The following is a 22,216-nucleotide window of genomic DNA, read 5'->3' as shown; positions in this document are numbered from 1 at the left end:
AAATCTGGACTATATGGAGGATGTTGTATAGTGGTGAGATCCAGTCTCTGAAGTTTCAAATCTGTGCACTTTCATTTCAGGCGGCAGCATCCTGGGTACCCATCGTGCACAGATCTTCCGCTAGCCAAGCAAAACAATAATGTGACCCACACGTTCTTGTAAAATGTCAATTATGCTTAAAATTTCTCTCTGAGTGATACGACGATCTTCCTGAATCAATCTGTCAACGTTTTGCTTGTGAAACTCGGTGGTTGCTGTCACAAGAGGTCCAATTCTTTGTCACGCAAGTCAGATGTTCCCACCTCAACATCTTTAAACTTACTTGCCCAATGACGCACAGTATTCACATCAACACAATTACCATAAACAGCTTGAATTCTCTGATGAATCTCCTTTGGGGTGACACCTTCTGCTGTCAAGAATTCAATGACTGCACGTTGCTTAAGTCGCATTCAGCGACAGTATGCGCAGCGTTCCATACTTCACACTTTAACGTTCAATGCTAAATCATCAATGCTAAATCATCATTGCGTTCAATGCTAAATCATCACACCAAAATGGAACTGTAGGGGAGAGGCTACTGAATAAGCCAGTACCTGCTGCATACCAGTACTGTCATCTGTTGAGGAGGTGGAGGGATTACTTTCCATTCAACCCTCGTATTTTAAAGTTTTAAAGTTTTAACTCTCTCGACCCTTAGACCTGATGTGTTTGTGTGGGACAAAAGTGGGTAAGGTGTTGATCCTTTGTGATATTATGATTTTTTCTCAGAAGGAGGTGAAAATTTACAGTATCATAGGCTGCTGACAGGTCTATGAAAACAGCTCCTGTGATCTGTTTCCTCCCAAAACAGGGTTACAGCCTGTGTTGGATGGGGCCGCACTCCCCCTGAAGACGCAGGTTCGCAGCTTGAGTGTGACCCTGGACTCATCGCTGAGCCTGGAACCCCAGGTTTCGGCGGTGACCAGGGGAGCATTTGCACAGCTAAAGCTTGTGCGCCAGCTGCGCCCGTACCTTGGGAAGTCTGACTTGGCCACGGTAGTCCACGCTCTGGTTACATCCCGTTTAGACTACTGCAACGCTCTCTACGTGGGGTTGCCTTTGAAGACAGCTCGGAAGCTCCAACTAGTCCAACGCTCGGCAGCCATGATTTTAACAGGAGCGGAGCGCAGGGAGCATACAATCCCCCTGTTGCGCCAACTCCACTGGCTACCGATCTGCTACCGGGCTGAATTCAAAGTGCTGGCGTTGGCCTTTAAAGCCCTAAACGGTTCCGGCCCAAGCTACCTATCCGACCGCATCTCTGCCTATGAACCCACCAGGACTTTGAGATCTTCCGGGGAGACCCTGCTCTCGATCCCGCCTGCTTCTCAAGCTCGGCTGGCGGGGACGAGAGATAGGGCCTTCTCGGTGGTGGCTCCTCGGCTGTGGAACGCCCTTCCTGCGGACATTAGACTAGCACCATCTCTAATGGTATTCCGCAAAAAGGTGAAGACCTGGATGTTTGTGCAGGCGTTTGAGTATTTTAGTGCAATCTGGTAATGGAACATAGGAATGGAACAATGGACGACGAACCTGGACTACGCTTGGATGATGAGAAGATTGGGTACGGTTGTTTTTTGTAATAATTGTGCATTGTAATTGCTTATTGGTAATTTATGGATAATGTGTTAAGTCAATTGTTATATGTTGTATGGAACCACTGCTGTTTCTACTGTTTTTACTGTTTGTGAACCGCCGTGAGTCGCCTTCGGGCTTGAGATACAGCGGTATATAAGCAAAGTAAATAAATAAATAAAACCATATGCTATGTGCTGAGTAAGGTTCAGTACTTCTGATGTGCAGTTTTTTTCCCTTTCCTGAAACCTGCCTTGGTTAGACCACACCTGGAATATTGTGTTCAATTCTGGGCATCACAATTGAAGGGAGATGTTGACAAGCTGGAATGTGTCCAGGCAAAGAGGGAGACTAAAAGGATCAAGGGTCTGGGGAACAAGCCCTATGAGGAGCGGCTTTAAGAGTTGGGCATGTTTAGCCTGAAGAAGAGAATGCTGAGAGGAGACATGATGAGGGCCATGGATAAAGATGTGAGAGGAAGTCATAGGGAGAAGGGAGCAAACTTGTTTTCTGCTGCCCTGGAGACTAGGACACAATGGGAAAATGGCTTCAAACTACAAGAAAGGTGTTGAGATTAACTTCACAATTCAGCAGCAGATCAGCTGCACAACTTCAGCGCTTTCCAGTAGCTTCTTCCTGCACAGTATTTTCAGTCAACTGCTCCCACAGCCTGGAGCTACGCCGGAACCTTTTACAGACACTTGAGCACATGCCCAGCCATTGTCAGTTTTACCATTGTCTTTCCCCCAGTCTAGATGATATTACGACTTACCACAGCACACAGTTATATCTTGTCTTTGGAGACAGGTTCTTTTAATTACATATAGCCTTCGACGAACAACATCACAGCACAAGGAGAAATATACACTGTACATGACTTCCTTATATACAATTCATTTACACATAGCAATCACCGATTGGTTCCCAACTCACTGACTCAACTCAAACCCAGGATTACATCATTCACAATCACCTGAATTAGGCCAGAACACATTCCCCAAATGAAGTTCTATATACAGTTAATGCATGACTCATCATTCCCAATAGAAGCCCATTAGCAGTGCATGACTCAGCTATATTACATTACAATACATTGTAAAACCTGACAAAAGGAGATTCCACCTGAACATTAGGAAGACCTTCCTGACTGTGAGAGCTGTTCAACAGTGGAACTCTCTGCCCTGGAGTGTGATAGAGGCTCCTTCTTTAAGCAAAGGCTGGATGGCCAACTGTCAGGGGTGCTTTGAATGTAATTTTCCTGCTTCTTGGCAGAATGGGGTTGGACTGGATGGCCCATGAGGTCTCTTCCAACTCTAGGATTCTACGATTCATAAGTGGGCCTATTTTTTCCATAATTCTATGCAGAATAAGTCTCTCGAGAGCTTTATAAATGCAATGACAATAGTGTTTATTGCAGCCCCCCACCCCCACTCCAGCAACCATGGGGTTGTCAACACCGCCATTTTCCCACAGTATGGCACAAGGGATTTCTTTTTCCTCCTTGCTTTTCTTTAAAGTACACACTGAGTAAGTACCGAAGGACTGCCAGGCTTACCATGATCCTTGACCAATGCTTCCATCTCCTCCTGAACTCCTTTGTGCCATTCGGTGATGTCCAAATGCAAAGAGTAGTCGCAGCAGGATTTGCTGTCCGCCCATTCTCGCCACTGGTCAAATGCCGAAAGCAAACTGGTGCCCGGCTCAGGAATGACATGGTCAACTGAAGACATAAAAATAAAAACACACGTTGTAGGCAAGTCATGATTTTCTTTTGAGATCTGTGGTACATACAGTCGCACTTTCCAACACTGTCCAATCTGGTTCTAGATCATAGATGGACCTAGAACCAGTTATTCTCATGGACCGATTAGGTCCTACTCCACCTTGACATGGAAATCTGGTGGAAAACTGCCACTGAATTTATTTATTTATTTATTTTGAATATTTGTACCCCGCCCGTCTCAACCCCGGGGGGGGGGGGGGGAGAGGGTCAGGGCCACTTCCAATCAGCAACAATTCAATGCCTCAATAGATACATAATAAAAACAAAGTCAATAATTATAAATTATTGCAAACTTTGTGTTTTGTTTGTTTGTTTGTTTTGTTAAAAAATGCAATGCAACTGTTTGGTCTGCCCCTGACATGATAAATAAATAAATAGTTTAAAACATTAAAACAATGCAATTAAAATCTACTAAGAATTACCACTCTGGTGGCCATTATTAGCCAGAATTGTGATTGGATGCTCCTTCAAACAATTTGTCAACATTGTTATTGTCATTGCCCGCTTAATTACCCGAAGGCCTGGTCCCACATCCATGTTTTTAACTTTTTTCTAAAGGTAAGGAGGGATGAAGATGACCTAATTTCCCCGAGGAGTGAGTTTCATAGGTGAGGGGCCACCACCGAGAAGGTCCTGTCCCTCGTCCCCGCCAACCGTGTTTGAGACAGAGGCGGGGCCAAGAGCAGGACCTCCCCAGAAGATCTTAAACTCCAAGATGGGACATAGAAGGAGATACGTTCGGACAGGTACGCTGGACCGGAGCAGTATAGGGTTTTATAGGTCCAAACCAGCACTTTGAAGAAGGCCACAAAACACATTTTTTTGGAACTGAGGCACTGCCACCAAAATTTCAAGCTTACACTACAACCCATGAATGTGGTTTCGGGGCACAAAAATAGCTTTTGGTCTCACACAGCCATCCCTAATTTAAGCTCAGGAAATCCAGAAAATAAATATCCACATTTCTACAAAATTACTCATTGGGTTGAAAATGATTCATTACCCCATTTTGAAAAAAACAGAGCCCACATTTGAAAACAAAAGGACATTCTTTGCATTGCTCATAGCAAATAAATGCAGACGGCTTTCTCCAAATTCCTAACCTCACACCAGAAGGAGTGATGAGGAACAGAAAGAAGTGAGCAGAAGAAGCTGCCTTCAGAATGGTGCATGAAAGCAATGCCTTCACATCTTGCAATTCCCTTTTAGTTTTTCTGACAATTCAAAACGGCAGTAAGACGAGATTGGCAAAATTCCGGATCTATATAAATAAATCTATATAAATAAAAATGTAATGTTCGTTTGTGGGATTAACAGAACTCAAAAACCACTGGGTGTATTGCCACTAAATTTGGACAGAAAACACCTACTAACCATCACACACACAAAAATTGATTTTGTCACTTGGGAGTTGTAGTCGCTGGAATTTACGTGTGAAAAAGATCTTGGGAGTCCTCATGGACAACAAGTTAAACATGAGCCAACAGTGTGATGTGGCGGCAAAAAAGCCAATCGGATTTTGGCCTGCATTAATAGGAGCCTAGTGTCTAGATCTAGGGAAGTCATGCTCCCCATGCTCTATTCCGCTTTGGTTAGACCACACCTGGAATACTGTGTCCAATTCTGGGCACCACAATTCAAGAGAGATATTGACAAGCTGGAATGTGTCCAGAGGAGGGCAACTAAAATGATCAAGGGTCTGGAGAACAAGCCCTATTAGGAGTGGCTTAAGGAGCTGGGCATGTTTAGCCTGAAGAAGAGAAGGCTGAGAGGAGACATGATGAGGGTCAGGTATAAATATGTGAGAGGAAGCCACAGGGAGGAGGGAGCAAGCTTGTTTTCTGCTTCCTTGGAGACTAGGACACGGAACAATGGCTTCAAACTACAAGAGAGGAGATTCCATCTGAACATGAGGAAGAACTTCCTGACTGTGAGAGCCGTTCAGGAGTGGAACTCTCTGCCTTGGAGTGTGGTGGAGGCTCCTTCTTTGGAAGCTTTTAAATAGAGGCTGGATGGCCATCTGTCAGGGGTGGTTTGAATGCAATATTCCTGCTTCTTGGCAGAATGGGGTTGGACTAGATGGCCCAGGAGGTCTTTTCCAACTCTTTGATTCTATGATTCTATGATTTATAGTTCAGCTACAATGAAAGAACATTCTGAACTCCACCAATGATGGAATTGGACCAAACGTGGCACACAGGACTCCCATAACCAACAGAAAACACTAGAAGGGTTTGGTGGGCATTGACCTTGAGTTTGGGAGTTGTAGTTCACCTACATCCAGAGAGCACTGTGGACTCTGGACCAAACCTGGCACAAATATTCCATATGCCCAAATATGAACACAGAGTTTGGGGAAAATGGACCTTGACATTTGGAAGTTGTAGTTATTGGCATTTATAGTTCACCTACAATCAAAGAGCATTCTGAACTCCACCAATGATGGAATTGAACCAAACGTGGCATACAGGACTCCCATGACCAACAGAAAACAGTAGAAGGATTTGGTGGGCATTGACCTTGAGTTTGGGAGTTGTAGTTCACCTACATCCAGAGAGCACTGTGGACTCTGGACCAAACCTGGCACAAATATTCCATATGCCCAAATATGAACACAGATAGAGTTTGGGGAAAATGGACCTTGACATTTGGAAGTTGTAGTTATTGGCATTTATAGTTCACCTACAATCAAAGAGCATTCTGAACTCCACCAATGATGGAATTGAACCAAACGTGGCATACAGGACTCCCATGACCAACAGAAAACAGTAGAAGGATTTGGTGGGCATTGACCTTGAGTTTGGGAGTTGTAGTTCACCTACATCCAGAGAGCACTGTGGACTCTGGACCAAACTTGGCACGAATATTCCATATGCCCAAATATGAACACAGATAGAGTTTGGGGGAAATGGACCTTGACATTTGGGAGTTGTAGTTATTGGGATTTATAGTTCACTTACAATCAAAGAGCATTCTGAACTCCACCAATGATGGAATTGGACCCAATGTGGCACACAGGACTCCCATGACCAACAGAAAACAGTAGAAGGGTTTGGTGGGCATTGACCTTGAGTTTGGGAGTTGTAGTTCACCTACATCCAGAAAGCACTGTAGACTCTGGACCAAACTTCGCAGTAATATTGCATATGCCCAAATATGAACACAGATAGTTTGGGGGAAATGGACCTTGACATTTGGGAGTTGTAGTTCCTGGGATTTATAGTTCACCTATTCTGAACCCTATGAATGACAGAATTGGGGCAAACTTCCCACACAGAACCCCCATGACCAACAGAAAATACATCTAGTCCAACTCTCTTCACCTGGGCAAGAAAACGTAATCAACAACACATCTCCAATGACTTCCATAGCTTTGTCTTTCTCAACTGCCAAGTATACCTGCCCTGTTTGGCACAAGTCTGCCCGTGCAAAGCAGGTGAACCATTGAACGAAACATGAGGAATAATCACAGGATGTCTTAAACCTATACCTATTGATAAACTCTACAAGCTAGTTGGCATTGCTACCCTGATGTGTGACGGGAAGTTGCTGCTAAATGCGAGAGAAATAAGGTTGAACACTGTGAAAGCCATCCACTGCATCGCTATCGGCCTCTTCCCAGTAGACTCAAATCCAGGAAAAGCTTCATGAGCACCACCACTCCTCTTAATGTTCCCCCAGCAACTTGGAAGTCCCTGAACAGACTCAGAAGTGGAGTGGGCAGATCAAACTACAACTTGGCAAAATAGCACTACCTAAAAGAAACCCACACCTTGTATGACTGTGGAGCAGAAGAGACAACTTCGCATTTGTGTGCTTGTCCACTGTGCTCTGCCTCATGTACAGAGGAAGAATTGTTGGAGGCTACAGACAATGCCGTTGCTGTTGCCCGTTTTTGGTCAAAAGATATTTCGCTGCCTTATCAATTTTTATCAATTTTATACTAATTTATTTATGCAATGCTTTTGATATGAAATAAATAAACAAATGACCTCCATAGGTCCTGCAGAAGATATATTTTTGGCGTGACGTTGGAGATGAATGGACACATTCCAGTTCCTCTCCAACGTCATGAAAATGAATGAAGGAGGAAGGTTTGCATTGCTTACAAGATGGACTGGTGGTGAACAGAACCCACGGTCCACAATTCCCACCCACCCACTTGTGTCAGGAACGACTTGAAAAACTGCAAGTTGCTTCTGGTGTGAGAGAATTGGCCAATTGCAAATACGTCACCCAGGGGACACCCAGACGTTTTACCATCCTGTGAGAGGCTTCTCTCATGTATCAAAAGCTAGAGCTGACAGACGGGAGCTCACTGCACTCCCTGGATTGGAACTACTGACCTTTTGGTCAGCAAAATTGGTCGTTTGCAAAGACGTCGTCCAGGGGATGCCCAGACGTTTTACCATCCTATAGGAGGATTCTCTCATGTATGAGAAGCTGGAGCTGACAGACGGAGCTCACCCTGGATTCAAACCATCAACCTTTTGGTCAGCAGAATGAGCAATCTGCAAAGATGTTGCCCAGGAGACGCCCAGACTTTTTACCATCCTGTGGGAGGCTTCTCTCATGTATGAGAGGCTGGAGCTGACAGTCAAGAGCTCACCCCACTCCCTGGATTCAAACCACCGACCTTTTGATCATCAAAATTGGCCGTCTGCAAAGACATCGCCCAGGGGATGCCCAGACGTTTTGCCATCCTGTGGGTGGCTTCTCTCATGTATCAGAAGCTGGAGCTGATGGACGGGAGCTCACCCCACTCCCTGGATTCGAACCACCAACCTTTTGGTCATCAGAATGGACCGTCTGCAAAGACGTCGCCTAGAGGACACCCAGACATTTTACCATCCTGTGGGAGGCTTCTCTCATGTATCAGAAGCTAGAGCTGACAGATGGGATCTCACCTCACTCCCTGGATTCGAACCACCGACCTTTTGGTCAGCAGAATTGGCCGTCTGAAAGACATCACCCAGGGGACGCCCAGACATTTTACCATCCAGTGGGAGGCTTCTCTCATGTATGAGAAGCTAGAGCTGACAGACGGGAGCTCCCCCCACTCCCTGGATTCGAACCATCGACCTTTTGGTCAGCAGTCCTGCCGGCACAAAGGTTTACCGCATTGCGCCACCGGCAACTCCTAAGGTCCACAACGACCAAGAAAGCTCGTTATGATGGCATCAAGTCCAACATAAATTTACTCAAAGGATGCCGTGCATTGTTTCTCCCGTTCCCTTGGTGTTATGAGCCTCATTTAGAAAAGCAAAACAAGTAGGGAAACATTAGCACTATTAATATAGTCGAGAACTGTTAGCGATTAGGCATTATCAGTATTCCTTACGGGAAGCAAATAATACGCCAACACCAATGGCCAAGTTGAAAGGAACCTTTCATAAAATGCCAAATGCCCCGAGAAGAAGAATGTGACATCTAAGAAAAAAAAGACTGAACAAGAATGTTAGGGAAAGAACAGCAGGTACGTTACTCTTGACATATCTGAGGACGCTTAGGAAAGGACTGGCTTTTATTACAAACACAGACATTTTGCTTCTGGAGAAATTCAGTAGTGCAAGGGAGAGAACCTCAGTTGCTCCAAACCAGTGTTTCTCAACTTTCCTAATGCTGCGACCCCTTAATACAGTTCCTTATGTTGTGGTGACCCCTAAGCATAACATTATTTTCGTTACTACTTCATAACTGGAATTTTGCTACAGCTTCCCATTTGGGGACATGGATGGCAAAACATCCGGGCGTCCCCTGGACAACCTCCTTGCAGACGGATGATTCTCTCACACCAGAAGCGACTTGCAGTTTCTCAGATTGCTAACAGGAGCGGGGTACAGAGACCATACGACCCTTCTGTTACGCTAGCTCGACTGGCTGCTGATTAGCTTCTGAGTACAATTCGAAGTGCTGGTCTTGACCTATAAAGCCCTAAACGACTCCGGCCCAGTTTACCTGTCCGAACGGATTCTCCCCTACGAACCATCAAGGTTATTAAGATCGTCTGGAGGGGGCCTGCTCTCGGTCCCACCACCTTCGCAATCGCGTTTGGCGGGAACGAGGGACAGGGCCTTCTCGGTGGTGGCTCCTCGGCTTTGGAATTCCCTCCCACCAGAGATTAGATCTGCTCCCTCCCTCCTGACCTTTAGAAAACTAATAAAAACCTGGATTTGGAATATGGCATTTGAGGATTGAGTCAATAACCCTTGTCCACATGGAAGGATGGCGATGAATTGTGACTGTATTGGATGACTTGGCTTGTGTAATGTGATGATGTATTTTATTGTATTTTATTTTTTAATGTATAATGATGATGCACTGAGCTGTTTTCTAGATTACTGTATATGAACACATGTTGTGAACCGGCCTGAGTCCCTCCTCGGAGGTGAGAAGACCGGTATATAAAACTTCTAAATAAATACATAAAATAGCTCCTGACGCACACAAAAATGGACAATGTAATAAGAATTTCCAAAAATACAAAGAAGGGTTCCTTGGGAGGCATTGGAGCTTCTTCTTATTTTTTTTCAAAGTTTTTTCTCTGTTAGGTTCTTGTAGGTTTTTTCGGGCTATAGGGCCATGTTCTAGAGGCGTTTCTCCTGACGTTTCGCCTGCATCTATGGCAAGCATCCTCAGAGGTAGTGAGGTCTGTTGGAAATAGGAAAATGGGTTTATATATCTGTGGAACGACTGGGGTGGGGCAAAGAGCTCTTCTCTGCTGGAGCTAGGTGTGAATGTTTCAGCTGACCACCTTCATTAGCATTTGAAGGCCTGGCTGAGCCTGGGAAAATGTTCTGTTGAGAGGTGTTAAGATGTGCCTGGTTGTTTCCTCTCTGCTGTTTTGCTGTAGTAATTTTAGAGTTCTTTTAATACTGGTAGCCAGATTTTGTTCATTTTCATGGTCTCCTCCTTTCTGTTGAAATTGTCCACATGCTTGTGGATTTCAATGGCTTCTCTGTGTAGTCTGACATGGTGGTTGTTGGTGTGGTCCAGCATTTCTGTGTTCTCAAATAAAATGCTGTGTCCAGGCTGGTTCATCAGGTGCTCTGCTATGGCTGACTTCTCTGGTTGAAGTAGTCTGCAGTGTCTTTTCCCAGGCTCAGCCAGGCCTTCAAATGCTAATGAAGGTGGTCAGCTGAAACATTCACACCTAGCTTCAGCAGAGAAGAGCTCTTTGCCCCACCCCAGTCATTCCACAGATATATAAACCCATTTTCCTATTTCCAACAGACCTCACTACCTCTGAGGATGCTTGCCATAGATGCAGGCGAAACGTCAGGAGAAATGCCTCTAGAACATGGCCCTATAGCCCGAAAAAACCTACAAGAACCTAGTGATTCCAGCCATGAAAGCCTTCGACAATACATTTTTCTCGGTTTCCTCAAAACAAAAACCTTACTGCCTAGGAACCTGAAATTGTTTTTCCCAATATTTTGTGTATGTGTGTGTGTTTTCCCCCTTGTAGTGGTCGAGAAAACCAAAGTGCTCTTCCAGCAGTCACCAGCCAATCCGTTTCTAATGCCAGAGATACAGCTTAATGGTGTAACTTTAGAAAATGTCGACCATCTCTACTCCCTTGGCAGCCACCTCTCCACCAAAGTCAACATCGACACCGAAATACAATACCGCCTGAGCTCTGCGAGTGCAGCATTTTTCCGAATGAAGCAGAGAGTGTTTGAGGACTGGGACATCAATTTATTTATTTCAATTGCTGTATTGTAGGGCTTGGCCTCATGTCAGCCGCCCCGAGTCCCCTTGGGGAGATGGGGTATAAATGAAGTTTTTATTATTATTATTATTATTATTACTACTACTACTACTACTACTATTACATATGTGCTGCAGTTATAATGGGTTAGTCCCTTCTAAGACTTCTCTGTGTGAGTGCTATGAATAAGTGCAGCCACCTCTCCACAAAAGTCAACATTGACACTGAAATTCAACACCGCCTGAGCTCTGCGAGTGCAACTTTTTTCCGAATGAAGCAGAGAGTGTTTGAAGACTGGGACATCCGTAGAGATACCAAGGTGCTTGTTTACACAGCTACTGTCCTCCCAACCCTGCTATACGCCTGCGAGACATGGACTGTCTACAGACGTCACATGCAACTCCTGGAACGATTCCATCAGCGCTACCTCCGAAAATCCTGCAAATCTCTTGGGAAGACAAGCGGACAAACGTCAGCGTGCTGGAAGAAGCAAAGACCACCAGCATTGAAGCGATGGTCCTCCACCATCAACTCCGCTGGCCTGGCCATGTTGTCCGGATGCCCAACCACCGTCTCCCAAAGCAGCTGCTCTACTCTGAACATAAAAACGGAAAACGGAATGTTGGAGGACAGGAAAAGAGATTGAAAGATGGGTTCAAAGCCAACCTTAAAAACTCTGGTATAGACACTGAGAACTGGGAAGCCCTGGCCCTTGAGCGCTCCAGCTGGAGGTCTGCTGTGACCAGCAGTGCTGTAGAATTTGAAGAGACTCAAATGGAGGCCAAAAGAGAGAAACGTGCCAAGAGGAAAGCGTGTCAAGTCAACCCCGACAGGGACCGCCTTCTACCTGGAACCTGATGCCCTCAGTGCAGGAGAAGATGCAGATCAAGAATAGGACTCCACAGTCACCTACGGACCCACCCCCAGGACACCGAACTTGGAGGACCATCATCCTCGGAGGGATCGCCTAAGTAAGTAAGAAAGTAACATCCCAAATAGACTACTGCAGTGTACTCTACATGGGGCTGCCTTTGAAGACTGCCCGGAAGCTTCAACTAATCCAATGGTTGGCAGCCATGTTGCCCACCAAAGCGGCATACAGGGAACATACAACTCCTTTGTTACGCCAGCTCCACTGGTGGAGTTTGGGGAAAAAACACCTTGACATTTGGGGGTTGTAGCTGCTGGGATTTATAGTTTGCCTACAATCAAAGAGTATTCTGAACTGAAGTATTCAGAATATTTCAGTATTCTGAACTATGGAATTGAACCAAACTTGGCACACAGAACTCCCATGATCAACAGAAAATCCTGGAAGGGTTTGATGGGCACTGACGTTAAGTTTGGGAGTTGTAGTTCACCAAACATCCAGAGAGCACTGTGGACTCTAACAAAGATGGAAATAGACTAAACTTGGCACAAATACTCAATATGCCCAAATATAAACACTGGTGGGGTTTGGAGAAAACAGACATTTGAGAGTTGTAGTTGCTGGGATTTATAGTTCGTCTACAATCAAAGAGCATTCTGAACTCCACCAATGATGGAATTGAACCAAACGTGGCACACAGGCCTCCCATGACCAACAGAAAATACTGGAAGGGTTTGATGGGCATTGACCTTGAGTTTTTGGAGTTGTAGTTCACCTACATGCAAAGAGCACTGTGGACTCAAACAATGATGGATCTGGACCAAACTTGGCACAAATACTCAATATGCCCAAATTTGAACACTGGTAGAATTTGGGGAAAATAGACCGTGACATTTGGAAGTTGTAATTGCTGGGATTTATAGTTCACCTACAATCAAAGAATATTCTGAACCTCACCCATGATAGAAGTGGGCCAAACCTCCCATACAGATCCCTCGTTGCTAACAGAAAATACTACGTTTTCTGATGGACTTTGGCGACCCATATGATGGCCCCTCGTGACCCCACTCAGGGATTACGACTCCTAGGTTTGAGAAACACAGAGATCAAAGTGAAGGATGGATTTCCACAAAAACACATTGCCAGCTTTGTTGAGGAATGCCTTTACATTTGGCTTCGAATTAATCTTTAGAGGACCTATTCAGTGATGCTTCGTGCTCTATAATCCTTGAACGAAATGCGTCTTGGGGAAAGCGATGGCACGCTTTGCTTGGCTGACAGCTGACGAGTGTTGGAATGACAATGTTAGAGTTGCCCTCTTTTCTGCAGACGCAACGGGATGGCTGACCTAGATATTTTATTCCCTTCCAACTCGGAATATGACAGGAAGGATTTGGCATCTTTTTTTCTGGAGCAGCACCCGCAATTAAACGCTTCACACACTAATATATTAATCCCTCAGTTCCGGGGAACAGATCGGTTTTTAATGCAAGCTCCTTTCATGCAAGAAGAGAAATGACAATTGGTGACATGCCCGTTTTGGTACCATTTCAGGGATGCAGTGGGCCCAGGGAAATTTGGGGCATGTTGTAAAATGGCATTGCTTGTCTTTGGGTAGCTCCAAAATCGTATCAGAGCAGCTGGTGGGAGGGATAATATCAAGCAAGACAGTATTTATTTATTTCGGTAGCTCTAACTACTGCGAACACTGGCACCCTTGTTTTGGAGACCATTTCAGGACATTGGAAATTTCCACCCATGAAGATACTGCTGATGGTAATCCATTGATGGAAGGGATGGCCCCTTCTGCTCCAATTCTTTCCTAATTTGGTTACGGATTGGATGAAAAAGCTCTTCCTATAGCAGTGTTTCTCAACCTGGGGGTCGGGACCCCTGGGGGGGTCACGAGGAGGTGTCAAAGGGGTCACCAAAGACCATCAGAAAACACAGTATTTTGTGTTGGTCATGAGGGTTCTGTGTGCCAAGTTTCGTTCAATTCCATCATTGGTGAGGTTCAGAATGCTACAACTCCCAAATGTCAAGGTCTATTTTCCCTAAACTCCACCAGTGCCAAGTTTGGCCTAGTTCCATCTTTATTTGAGTCCACAGTGCTCTCTGGATGTAGGTGAACTACAACTCCAAAACTCAAGGTCAATGCCCATCAAACCCTTCCAGTATTTTCTGTTGGTCAAGGGAGTTCTGTATGCCAAGGTTGGTTCAATTCCATCGTTGGTGGAGTTCAGAAGGCTACAACTCCCAAATGTCAAGGTGTATTTTCCCCAAATTCTACCAGTGTTCACATTTGGGCATACTGAGTATTGGTGCCAGATCTATCATTGTCTGAGTCCACAGTGCTCTCTGGGTGTAGGTGAACTACAACTCCCAAATTCAAGGTCAATGCCCACCAAACCCTTCCCATGTTTTCTGTTGGTCATGGGAGTTCTGTGTGCCAAGTTTAGTTCAATTCCATCATTGGTGGGGTTCAGAATGCTCTTTGATTGTTGGTGAACTATAAATTCCAGCAACTACAACTTCCAAATGTCACAGTCTATTTTCCCAAATTCTATTTCCCCAAACTCTATCAGTGTTCACATTTGGGCATATTGACTATTTGTGCCAAGTTTGGTCCACATCTATCATTGTCTGAATCCACAGTGCTCTCTGGTTGTAGGTGAACTACAACTCCAAAACTCAAAGTCAATGCTCACCAAACCCTTTCAGTATTTTCTATTAGTCATGCGAGTTCTGTGTGTCAAGTTTGGTTCAATTCCATCATTGGTGGTGTTCAGAATGCTCTTTGATTGTAGGCGAACTATAAATCCCAGCAACAACAACTTCCAAATGTCATGGTCTATTTTCCCCAAATTCTACCAGTGTTCACATTTGGGCATATTGACTATTTGTGTCAAGTTTGGTCCACATCTATCATTGTCTGAGTCCACAGTGCTCTCTGGTTGTAGGTGAACTACAACTCCCAAACCCACCAAACCCTTCCAGTATTTTCTATTGGTCATGGGAGTTCTGTGTGTCAAGTTTGGTTCAATTCCATCATTGGTGGGGTTCAGAATGCTCTTTGATTGTAGGTGAACTATAAATCCCAGCAAATACAACTCCCAAATGTCAAGGTCTGTTTCCCCCCAAACTCCACCAGTGTTCACATTTTGGTATAATGAGTATTTGTGCCAAGTTTGGTCCAGATCCATCATTGTTTGAGTCCACAGGGCTCTCAGGGTATAGGTGAACTACAACTCCAAAACTCATTCCTCATTTGCCCTAGAATTCATCAAGCCGCCTTACTGATCATGGTGGTGCCTCCAGCCAGAGCTGCTTTCGTTCCTTGGAAGAAGTCATCGACAGAGGTCATCCCTTGGTCCGGCATCTGGAAGCGAGTGTGGACATCGATTCCTCCGGGGATGACCATCCGTCCGTGGGCTTCGATCGTCTTCACTCCCCCCGGCACAATCAGATTCTCTCCTATTTGTCTGAGAAGACATATTGAGGCAGAGTCACGCACAGAAGATGAAACATATTGCCAAATTCAAGCACAAGGTCATGTCTGCCGCCAAAGTTTCCTAAGCTCCCCGGCCACAGCTGCACAGCCTTACTTTGAGAACTTCCCCACAATCATGGGAATCGCATGAATGGAGCCATTCATTTCCACCCCAGGGAAGATAAATAGTAGCGTATCACATCTGCTCTGCCTGTTATCAGTTGAATCACTAAATAAACATGCATAAATATCAAAGGTGGAGTCAGCTGCTAAGGTAAAGGTAAAGGTTTCCGTCTGACTCTGGGAGGTGGTGCTCATCTCCATTTCAAAGCCAAAGAGCCGGCATTGTCCATAGACTCCTCCAAGTTCATGTGGCCAACATGACTGCATGGAGCGCTGTTACCTTCCAGCAGAAGCGGTACCTATTGATCTACCCACATTTGCATGTTTTCAAACTGCTGGGTTGGCAAGAGCTGGGGCTAACAGCGGGAGCTCACCCCGCTCCCCGGATTTGAACCGCCGACCTTTCTGTCAGCAAGTTCAGCAGAAATGTCATCAAGGAGAGTCTCATCTTAGCCTACTCAGAGCAGGAGGCCAAAAGCTTACCTACGCTTGAGGCTCAGGCGTCGGTGGTGTCCAAGAGGGCTTTTGCACAATTGAGACTCGTGCACCAACTGCGACCATACCTCGCGAAAGCTGATCTGGCCGGGGTGGTCCATGCCTTAGTCACCTCTAGATTGGACTACTGTAATGCGCTCCACGTGGGGCTGCCCTTGAAAATGGCTCGGAAATACCAACTGGTCCAATGGGCGGCGGCCAGTATGTTAACTGGGGCCCCTTACAGAGAGAGGTCAACCCTACTGTTTAAGGAGCTCCATTGGCTGCTGTTTACCTTCCGAGCCCAATTCAAGGTGCAGGTGCTTACCTACAAAGCCCTAAACGGTTTGGGACCTGCCTACCTGCGTGAGCGCATCTCCATCTATGAACCCATGCACTCCCTTCGTTCATCCGGAGAAGCCCTGCTCGCGATCCCACCTGCGTCGCAGGCGCGTTTGGCGGGGACGAGGGACAGGGCCTTTTCTGTGGTTGCCCCCCGACTTTGGAACATCCTCCCCAAAGACATCAGACTAGCCCCAACGTTGGCAGTCTTTAGGAAGCGCTTGAAGACCTGGCTATTCCGATGTGCCTTTCCGGAATAGGAATACTCCAGCACTACGTCCCAGAAGCACTTTATTAGAGTTTAAGACTCTCTGCACATTGCACTTGCCCTGAAATCCAACATACCACCTGTCACACCCAGCACTTTTTAATCTGTACCCATCACTTGGCCCGGCCCTGGTTTTTATTGTGTTATGGTGTAATGTTTTGTCGTTATTGCTTTATGTTTTTGATTTGCTTTGAATTGTATTGTTGTTGTTATGCTGTTGTTGTGTTGAGGCCTTGGCCTGTGTAAGCCGCATTGAGTCCTTCGGGAGATGCTAGCGGGGTACAAATAAAATATTATAATAATAATAATAATAATAATAATAATAATAAGCCTGGGAGCCGCCATTGGGGTTGTCTAGAGTCAATACCAAGACCCTAAAATATAATTAAAAACATTACAATAATATAAAACCATAACAAAGTCAATAAAAAATATAAACTGGTAGGGACTAGGCATGTGTATTTTTGTATAGAATCGCTAACCATTTCTGTTTGTTTCATTCATTCGTAAGCTTCCATTTTCGTTTTCACGCACCGCCCGAAAACGGGCACCTTTTCGAATGTGCGTTTTCGTTCCGCATCCGAAAAAACAAAGAAAATTCGACCCACTGGCCACTATGGGCGGGCTTCTCCAGGCTCCCCTTCCTCTTCATTTTAGGGCTAGAGGGGTGAAAATCGCCACACATGGAGGGCAAATCTACCACTCTTTGCCCACCAAGTTTTAGAACATTTGGGCCCTCCCCCGATTTTTGGGGATTTTTTTCTTTCTGTAAATAAAATATCCTGAAAAACATTCCCGCTTTCCCCTCCACTGCTCCCGCCCTCTAACTTCTCCAAGAGCAGCAGCAGAAGGGAGGCAAGGCAAGGCATTATTCCTTCCTGCCAAATGTCAAAGATGCTCCACACACCACACATACAGCCCAATGCCCTGTCCCATTATTTCACTTCTTTAACTGGAAGCAATGGGGAGGGGGTCTGGAGAACAAGCCCTATGAGGAGCGGCTTAGGGAACTGGGCATGTTTAGCCTGAAGAAGAGAAGGATGAGAGGAGATATGATAGCCATGTATAAATATGTGAGAGGAAGCCACAGGGAGGAGGGAGCAAGCTTGTTTTCTGCTTCCCTGGAGACTAGGACATGGAACAATGGCTTCAAACTACAAGAAACGATATTCCATCTGAACATGAGGAAGAACTTCCTGACTGTGAGAGCCGTTCAGCAGTGGAACTCTCTGCCCCAGAGTGTGGTGGAGGCTCCTTCTTTGGAAGCTTTTAAACAGAGGCTGGATGGCCATTTGTCAGGGGTGATTTGAATGCAATATTCCTGCTTCTTGGCAGGGGGTTGGACTGGATGGCCCATGAGGTCTCTTCCAACTCTTGGATTCTATGATTCTATTAATTCCTCTTCCTGTTGGAGCTCAACCTGTGATTGCGTTTCAGGATCAGGGTGCTTTGGATGTGGGGAGTGATGTCGATCCAGTTCTGAGCACAATTCTGGTAATGGAACATAGGAATGGAACAATGGACGACGAACCTGGACTACACTTGGATGATGAGAAGGTTGGGTATGGTTGTTTTTTGTAATAATTGTGCATTGTAATTGCTTATTGGTAATTTATGGATAATGTGTTAAGTCAATTGTTATATGTTGTATGGAACCACTGCTGTTTCTACTGTTTTTACTGTTTGTGAACCGCCGTGAGTCGCCTTCAGGCTTGAGATACAGCGGTATATAAGCAAAGTAAATAAATAAATAAATAAATTCAAAGTGCTGGTTTTGACCTACAAAACCCTATACGGCTCCGGCCCAGTGTATCTGTCCGAACGGATCTCCCTCTACGTCCCAGCCCGGAGTCTAAGATCTTCTGGGGAGGCCCTGCTCTCGACCCCACCTCTATCACAAGTGAGGTTGGCGGGGACGAGGAGCAGGGCCTTCTCGGTGGTGGCCCCCCACCTGTGGAATTCGCTCCCCGGGGAAATTAGGTCATCAACATCCCTCCTTTCCTTTAGAAGGAAATTAAAAACATGGATTTGGGACCAAGCCTTCGGGTAATCTGGCGGATAGATAAGGCACAAGCGAAGACTAGAATTGTTGGATTGGACAATGTGGATTTTGAATTTACGGGCTCTGAGCTATAAACATTGAGCACTAGATTGTTTTTTAGGGATTGTGAAATATAATGGACTGTTTAAATTGTTTAATTGGTTAATTACTGTTTATATGTTGAATTATTTTATCTTGTTATTGTGCCGGCATCAAATTGTGCCTTTTTGTAAGCCGCCCTGAGTCCCCCCTCGGGGGTTGAGAAAGGGGTCGAGCACAATTCAAAGTGCTGGTTTTGACCTACAAAACCCTATACGGCTCCAGCCCAGTGTATCTGTCCGAACAGATCTCCTTCTACGTCCCACCCCGGAGTCTAAGATCTTCTGGGGAGGCCCTGCTCTCGACCCCGCCTCTATCACAAGTGAGGTTGGCGGGCCGAAGAGCAGGGCCTTCTCAGTGGTGGCCCCCCCACCTGTGGAATTCACTCCCCGGGGAAATTAGATCAGCGACATCACTCCTTTCCTTCAGGAAAAAACTGAAAACATGGATTTGGGACCAGGCATTTGGACAATCGGGCAGATAAAGAAAGGATTTTGACAATGGCCAGGAAATGACCAGAGGTACTCCTGGTCAGTCGTAAGGCCGAACAGGGCATAGTGTTACAGCCTGTGCTGGATGGGGTCACACTCCCCCTGAAGGCGCAGGTTCGCAGTCTGGGGGTTCTCCTAGATTCATCGCTGAGCCTGGAGCCCCAGGTTTCGGCGGTGGTCAGGGGAGCTTTTGCACAATTAAAACTTGTGCGCCAGCTGTGCCCGTTCCTTGGGAAGTCCGACTTGGCCACGGTGGTCCACGCTTTGGTTACATCCCGTTTAGACTACTGCAATGCTCTCTACGTGGGGTTGCCTCTGAAGACTGCCCGGAAGCTTCAACTAGACCAACGCTTGGCAGCCAGACTACTAACAGGTGCTGGGTACAAGGAGCACACCACTCCGCTGTTACTCGAACTCCACTGGCTGCTGATTAGCTTCCGAGCACAATTCAAAGTGCTGGTGTTAACCTATAAAGCCCTAAACGACTCCGGCCCTGTTTGCCTCTCCGAACGTATTCTCCCCTACGAACCATCAAGACCATTAAGATCGTCTGGAGGGGCCCTGCTCTTGATCCCTCCACCTTCACAGGTACGGCTGGTGGGGACGAGGGACAGGGCCTTCTCGATGGTGGCCCCTCGACTTTGGAACTCCCTGCCATTAGAGATCAGAACTGCCCCCTCCCTCATGACGTTTAGGAAACTAACAAAGACCTGGTTGTGGAACGTGGCATTTGACAACTGCTTTAATTCTTTGCCCACATGAAAGAAGGATGATGAATGAGATTGTGATGGTGTCGGATGATTTGGCTCTTTTAACTGGGATGATAATGTTTTAACGTGTATAGTGCTGATATTTTAACCGTGTAATGAAGTGGCATTGTGTTGTTATTGTATATTCTTTGTATGTTAACACATGTTGTGAACCGGTCTGAATCCCTCTTTGAAGGTGAGAGGGTCGGTATATAAAACCTCGAAATAAATAAATAAATAAACGACTCCGGCCCTGTTTACCTCTCCGAACGTATTCTCCCCTATTAAGATCGTCTGGAGAAGCCCTGCTCTCGGTCCCACCGGCCTCGCAAGCGCGTCTGGTGGGGACGAGAGACAGGGCCTTCTCGGTGGTGGCCCCTTGACTCTGGAACTCTCTCCCACTGGAGATCAGAACCACCCCTTCTATCCTGACATTCAGGAAGCAGGTGAAGACATGGTTATGGAGACAGGAATTCGATGAGTGAGCCAATACCCTGAGATATGGATGGAGGATGATGAACATCAAATTTAGTGTGACGACTGACCATTGTAGTGTATTTATTGAATGTAATTACTGTTTTTAATGTTTTAATGTTTTATTGCAATATGAAGTATGATGTTTTATTGACTGTATATGATATTATGGTTGGAAACCGGTCTGAGTCCCTCAAGAGAGGTGAGAAGGTCGGTATATAAAACTTTTAAATAAATAAATAAATAAAATAAAATAACTAATGGAATGGAATTTGGAACTCTGAAAGACGAACGCTGAGCATGTGAATAGTTTTTATAGGATACTAGCTTGGGGACCCGGCGCTGCCCGGGTTATTTGAGAAAGGCATTGTTTGTTTTGTGAAGTTTGGTAATATCAGTTTGGTAATGTGTACTGCTACTTCTTAGGGAAAAACAGTCTTACTTTTTTGGGTTTTTAAAAAAATGAATGGTCCCATTAGAAAATGCATATGGTTGTGGGTGAACTACAATTTCCAGAATCGTGGGTCAGTCCTTCCCAAACCCTGCCATTACTTAAAGCTGGCCATGTTGGGTCTGTGTGTCAAGTTTAGTCCAGATCTGACAGCAGCTGGGTTCAGTGATATCTAGATAAGGGTGAACTACAACTCCCAGATCCCCAGGGCAATCACCCCCAAGCCCAGCCAGTATGCACAATTGGCCATCTTGGTTCTGTGTGGCAAGTTTGGCCCAGATCCATTGTTGGCTGGGTTCACTGTTCTTTGGATAAGGGTGAACTACAACTCCCAGGGTAATCACCCCTAAACCCTGCAAGTATGGACAATTGCCCATGGTGGGTCTGTGTGCCAAGTGAGTTCCAGGTCTATTGTTGGTGCAGTTCAGAGTGCTCTTAGATTGGAGGTGAACTATGCATCCCAGTCCCTACAACTATAAATCATGGTGATTTCTCTCCAAGCGTCTCCAGTATGATCAGTTGCAGATCAATGCCTCTGTTTGCTGTGTGCCATAGGAAAGGGTTGGAAAGGGATAAGGGAGAAGCAGTGGGTGGGGTCATGCAAAGGAAGAGAGAAAGGAACACTGGGATGTGCTCGCTATAACCTGCAATGTCCTTCGACAGAGTGGCTTGCGGTCTTCTCAGCACTGGGAACAATAGCCTATTTGTGGAGGCCAAAGGCTGTCTGTTTGAACAGACACCTATGCCACCTACACACATACAGATTTTCACTTTTATTATGTGTATAGATGTTGTATATTGATTGTTTTGACTGTTTTAACTGTGAAAATTGTTTTAACGATGGTTTTGTACATTATGTGCAATTTGTATAGGCATCGAATTGTGCCTTTTTGTAAGCCACCCTGAGTCCCCCCTCGGGGGTTGAGAAGGGCGGGGTAAAAGTACCCGAAATAAATAAATAAATAAATGTCAATGAGTATCAAGATGGCAATGGTTTGGCCAGTGATTCTGATGTAGAGAATGACCAGGAAATCCCTGTTCAAAGTGTAGTCTCCCATCAGAATGTCCCTGAGGGGTGTGGGGATGATGGTGTGCTTTCTTTATTATTATTATTATTATTATTATTATTATTATTATTATTCAGTTCTTGTGGGTTTTTTCGGGCTATATGGCCATGTTCTAGAGGCATTTCTCCTGACGTTTCGCCTGCATCTATGGCAGGCTTCCTCAGA

The 22,216-nt window shown here is 45.5% G+C and overlaps 1 protein-coding gene across 5 annotated transcripts in view; it reads right to left on the bottom strand.

The window, feature by feature from the left end:
* Positions 1-22,216, bottom strand: part of DPYSL2 (dihydropyrimidinase like 2) — a 112,926-nt gene that overhangs the window by 41,109 nt on the left and 49,601 nt on the right. For all 5 annotated transcript variants that reach the window (XM_060787257.2, XM_060787254.2, XM_060787255.2 and 2 more), the window contains exons 3-4: positions 15,280-15,464; positions 3,173-3,337 (exon numbers count right to left, since the gene is read on the bottom strand). In XM_060787257.2, coding sequence (XP_060643240.2) covers positions 3,173-3,337; positions 15,280-15,464 — 350 coding nt within the window. The remainder of the gene's footprint in view (positions 1-3,172; positions 3,338-15,279; positions 15,465-22,216) is intronic.

This window comes from Anolis sagrei, chromosome 7 (assembly GCF_037176765.1).
Source record: "Anolis sagrei isolate rAnoSag1 chromosome 7, rAnoSag1.mat, whole genome shotgun sequence".
NCBI classification, from domain to species: Eukaryota; Metazoa; Chordata; class Lepidosauria; order Squamata; family Dactyloidae; genus Anolis; species Anolis sagrei.
The sequence above is the reverse complement of the archived record's forward strand: the minus strand, read 5'-3'. Positions and strand labels throughout refer to the sequence as shown.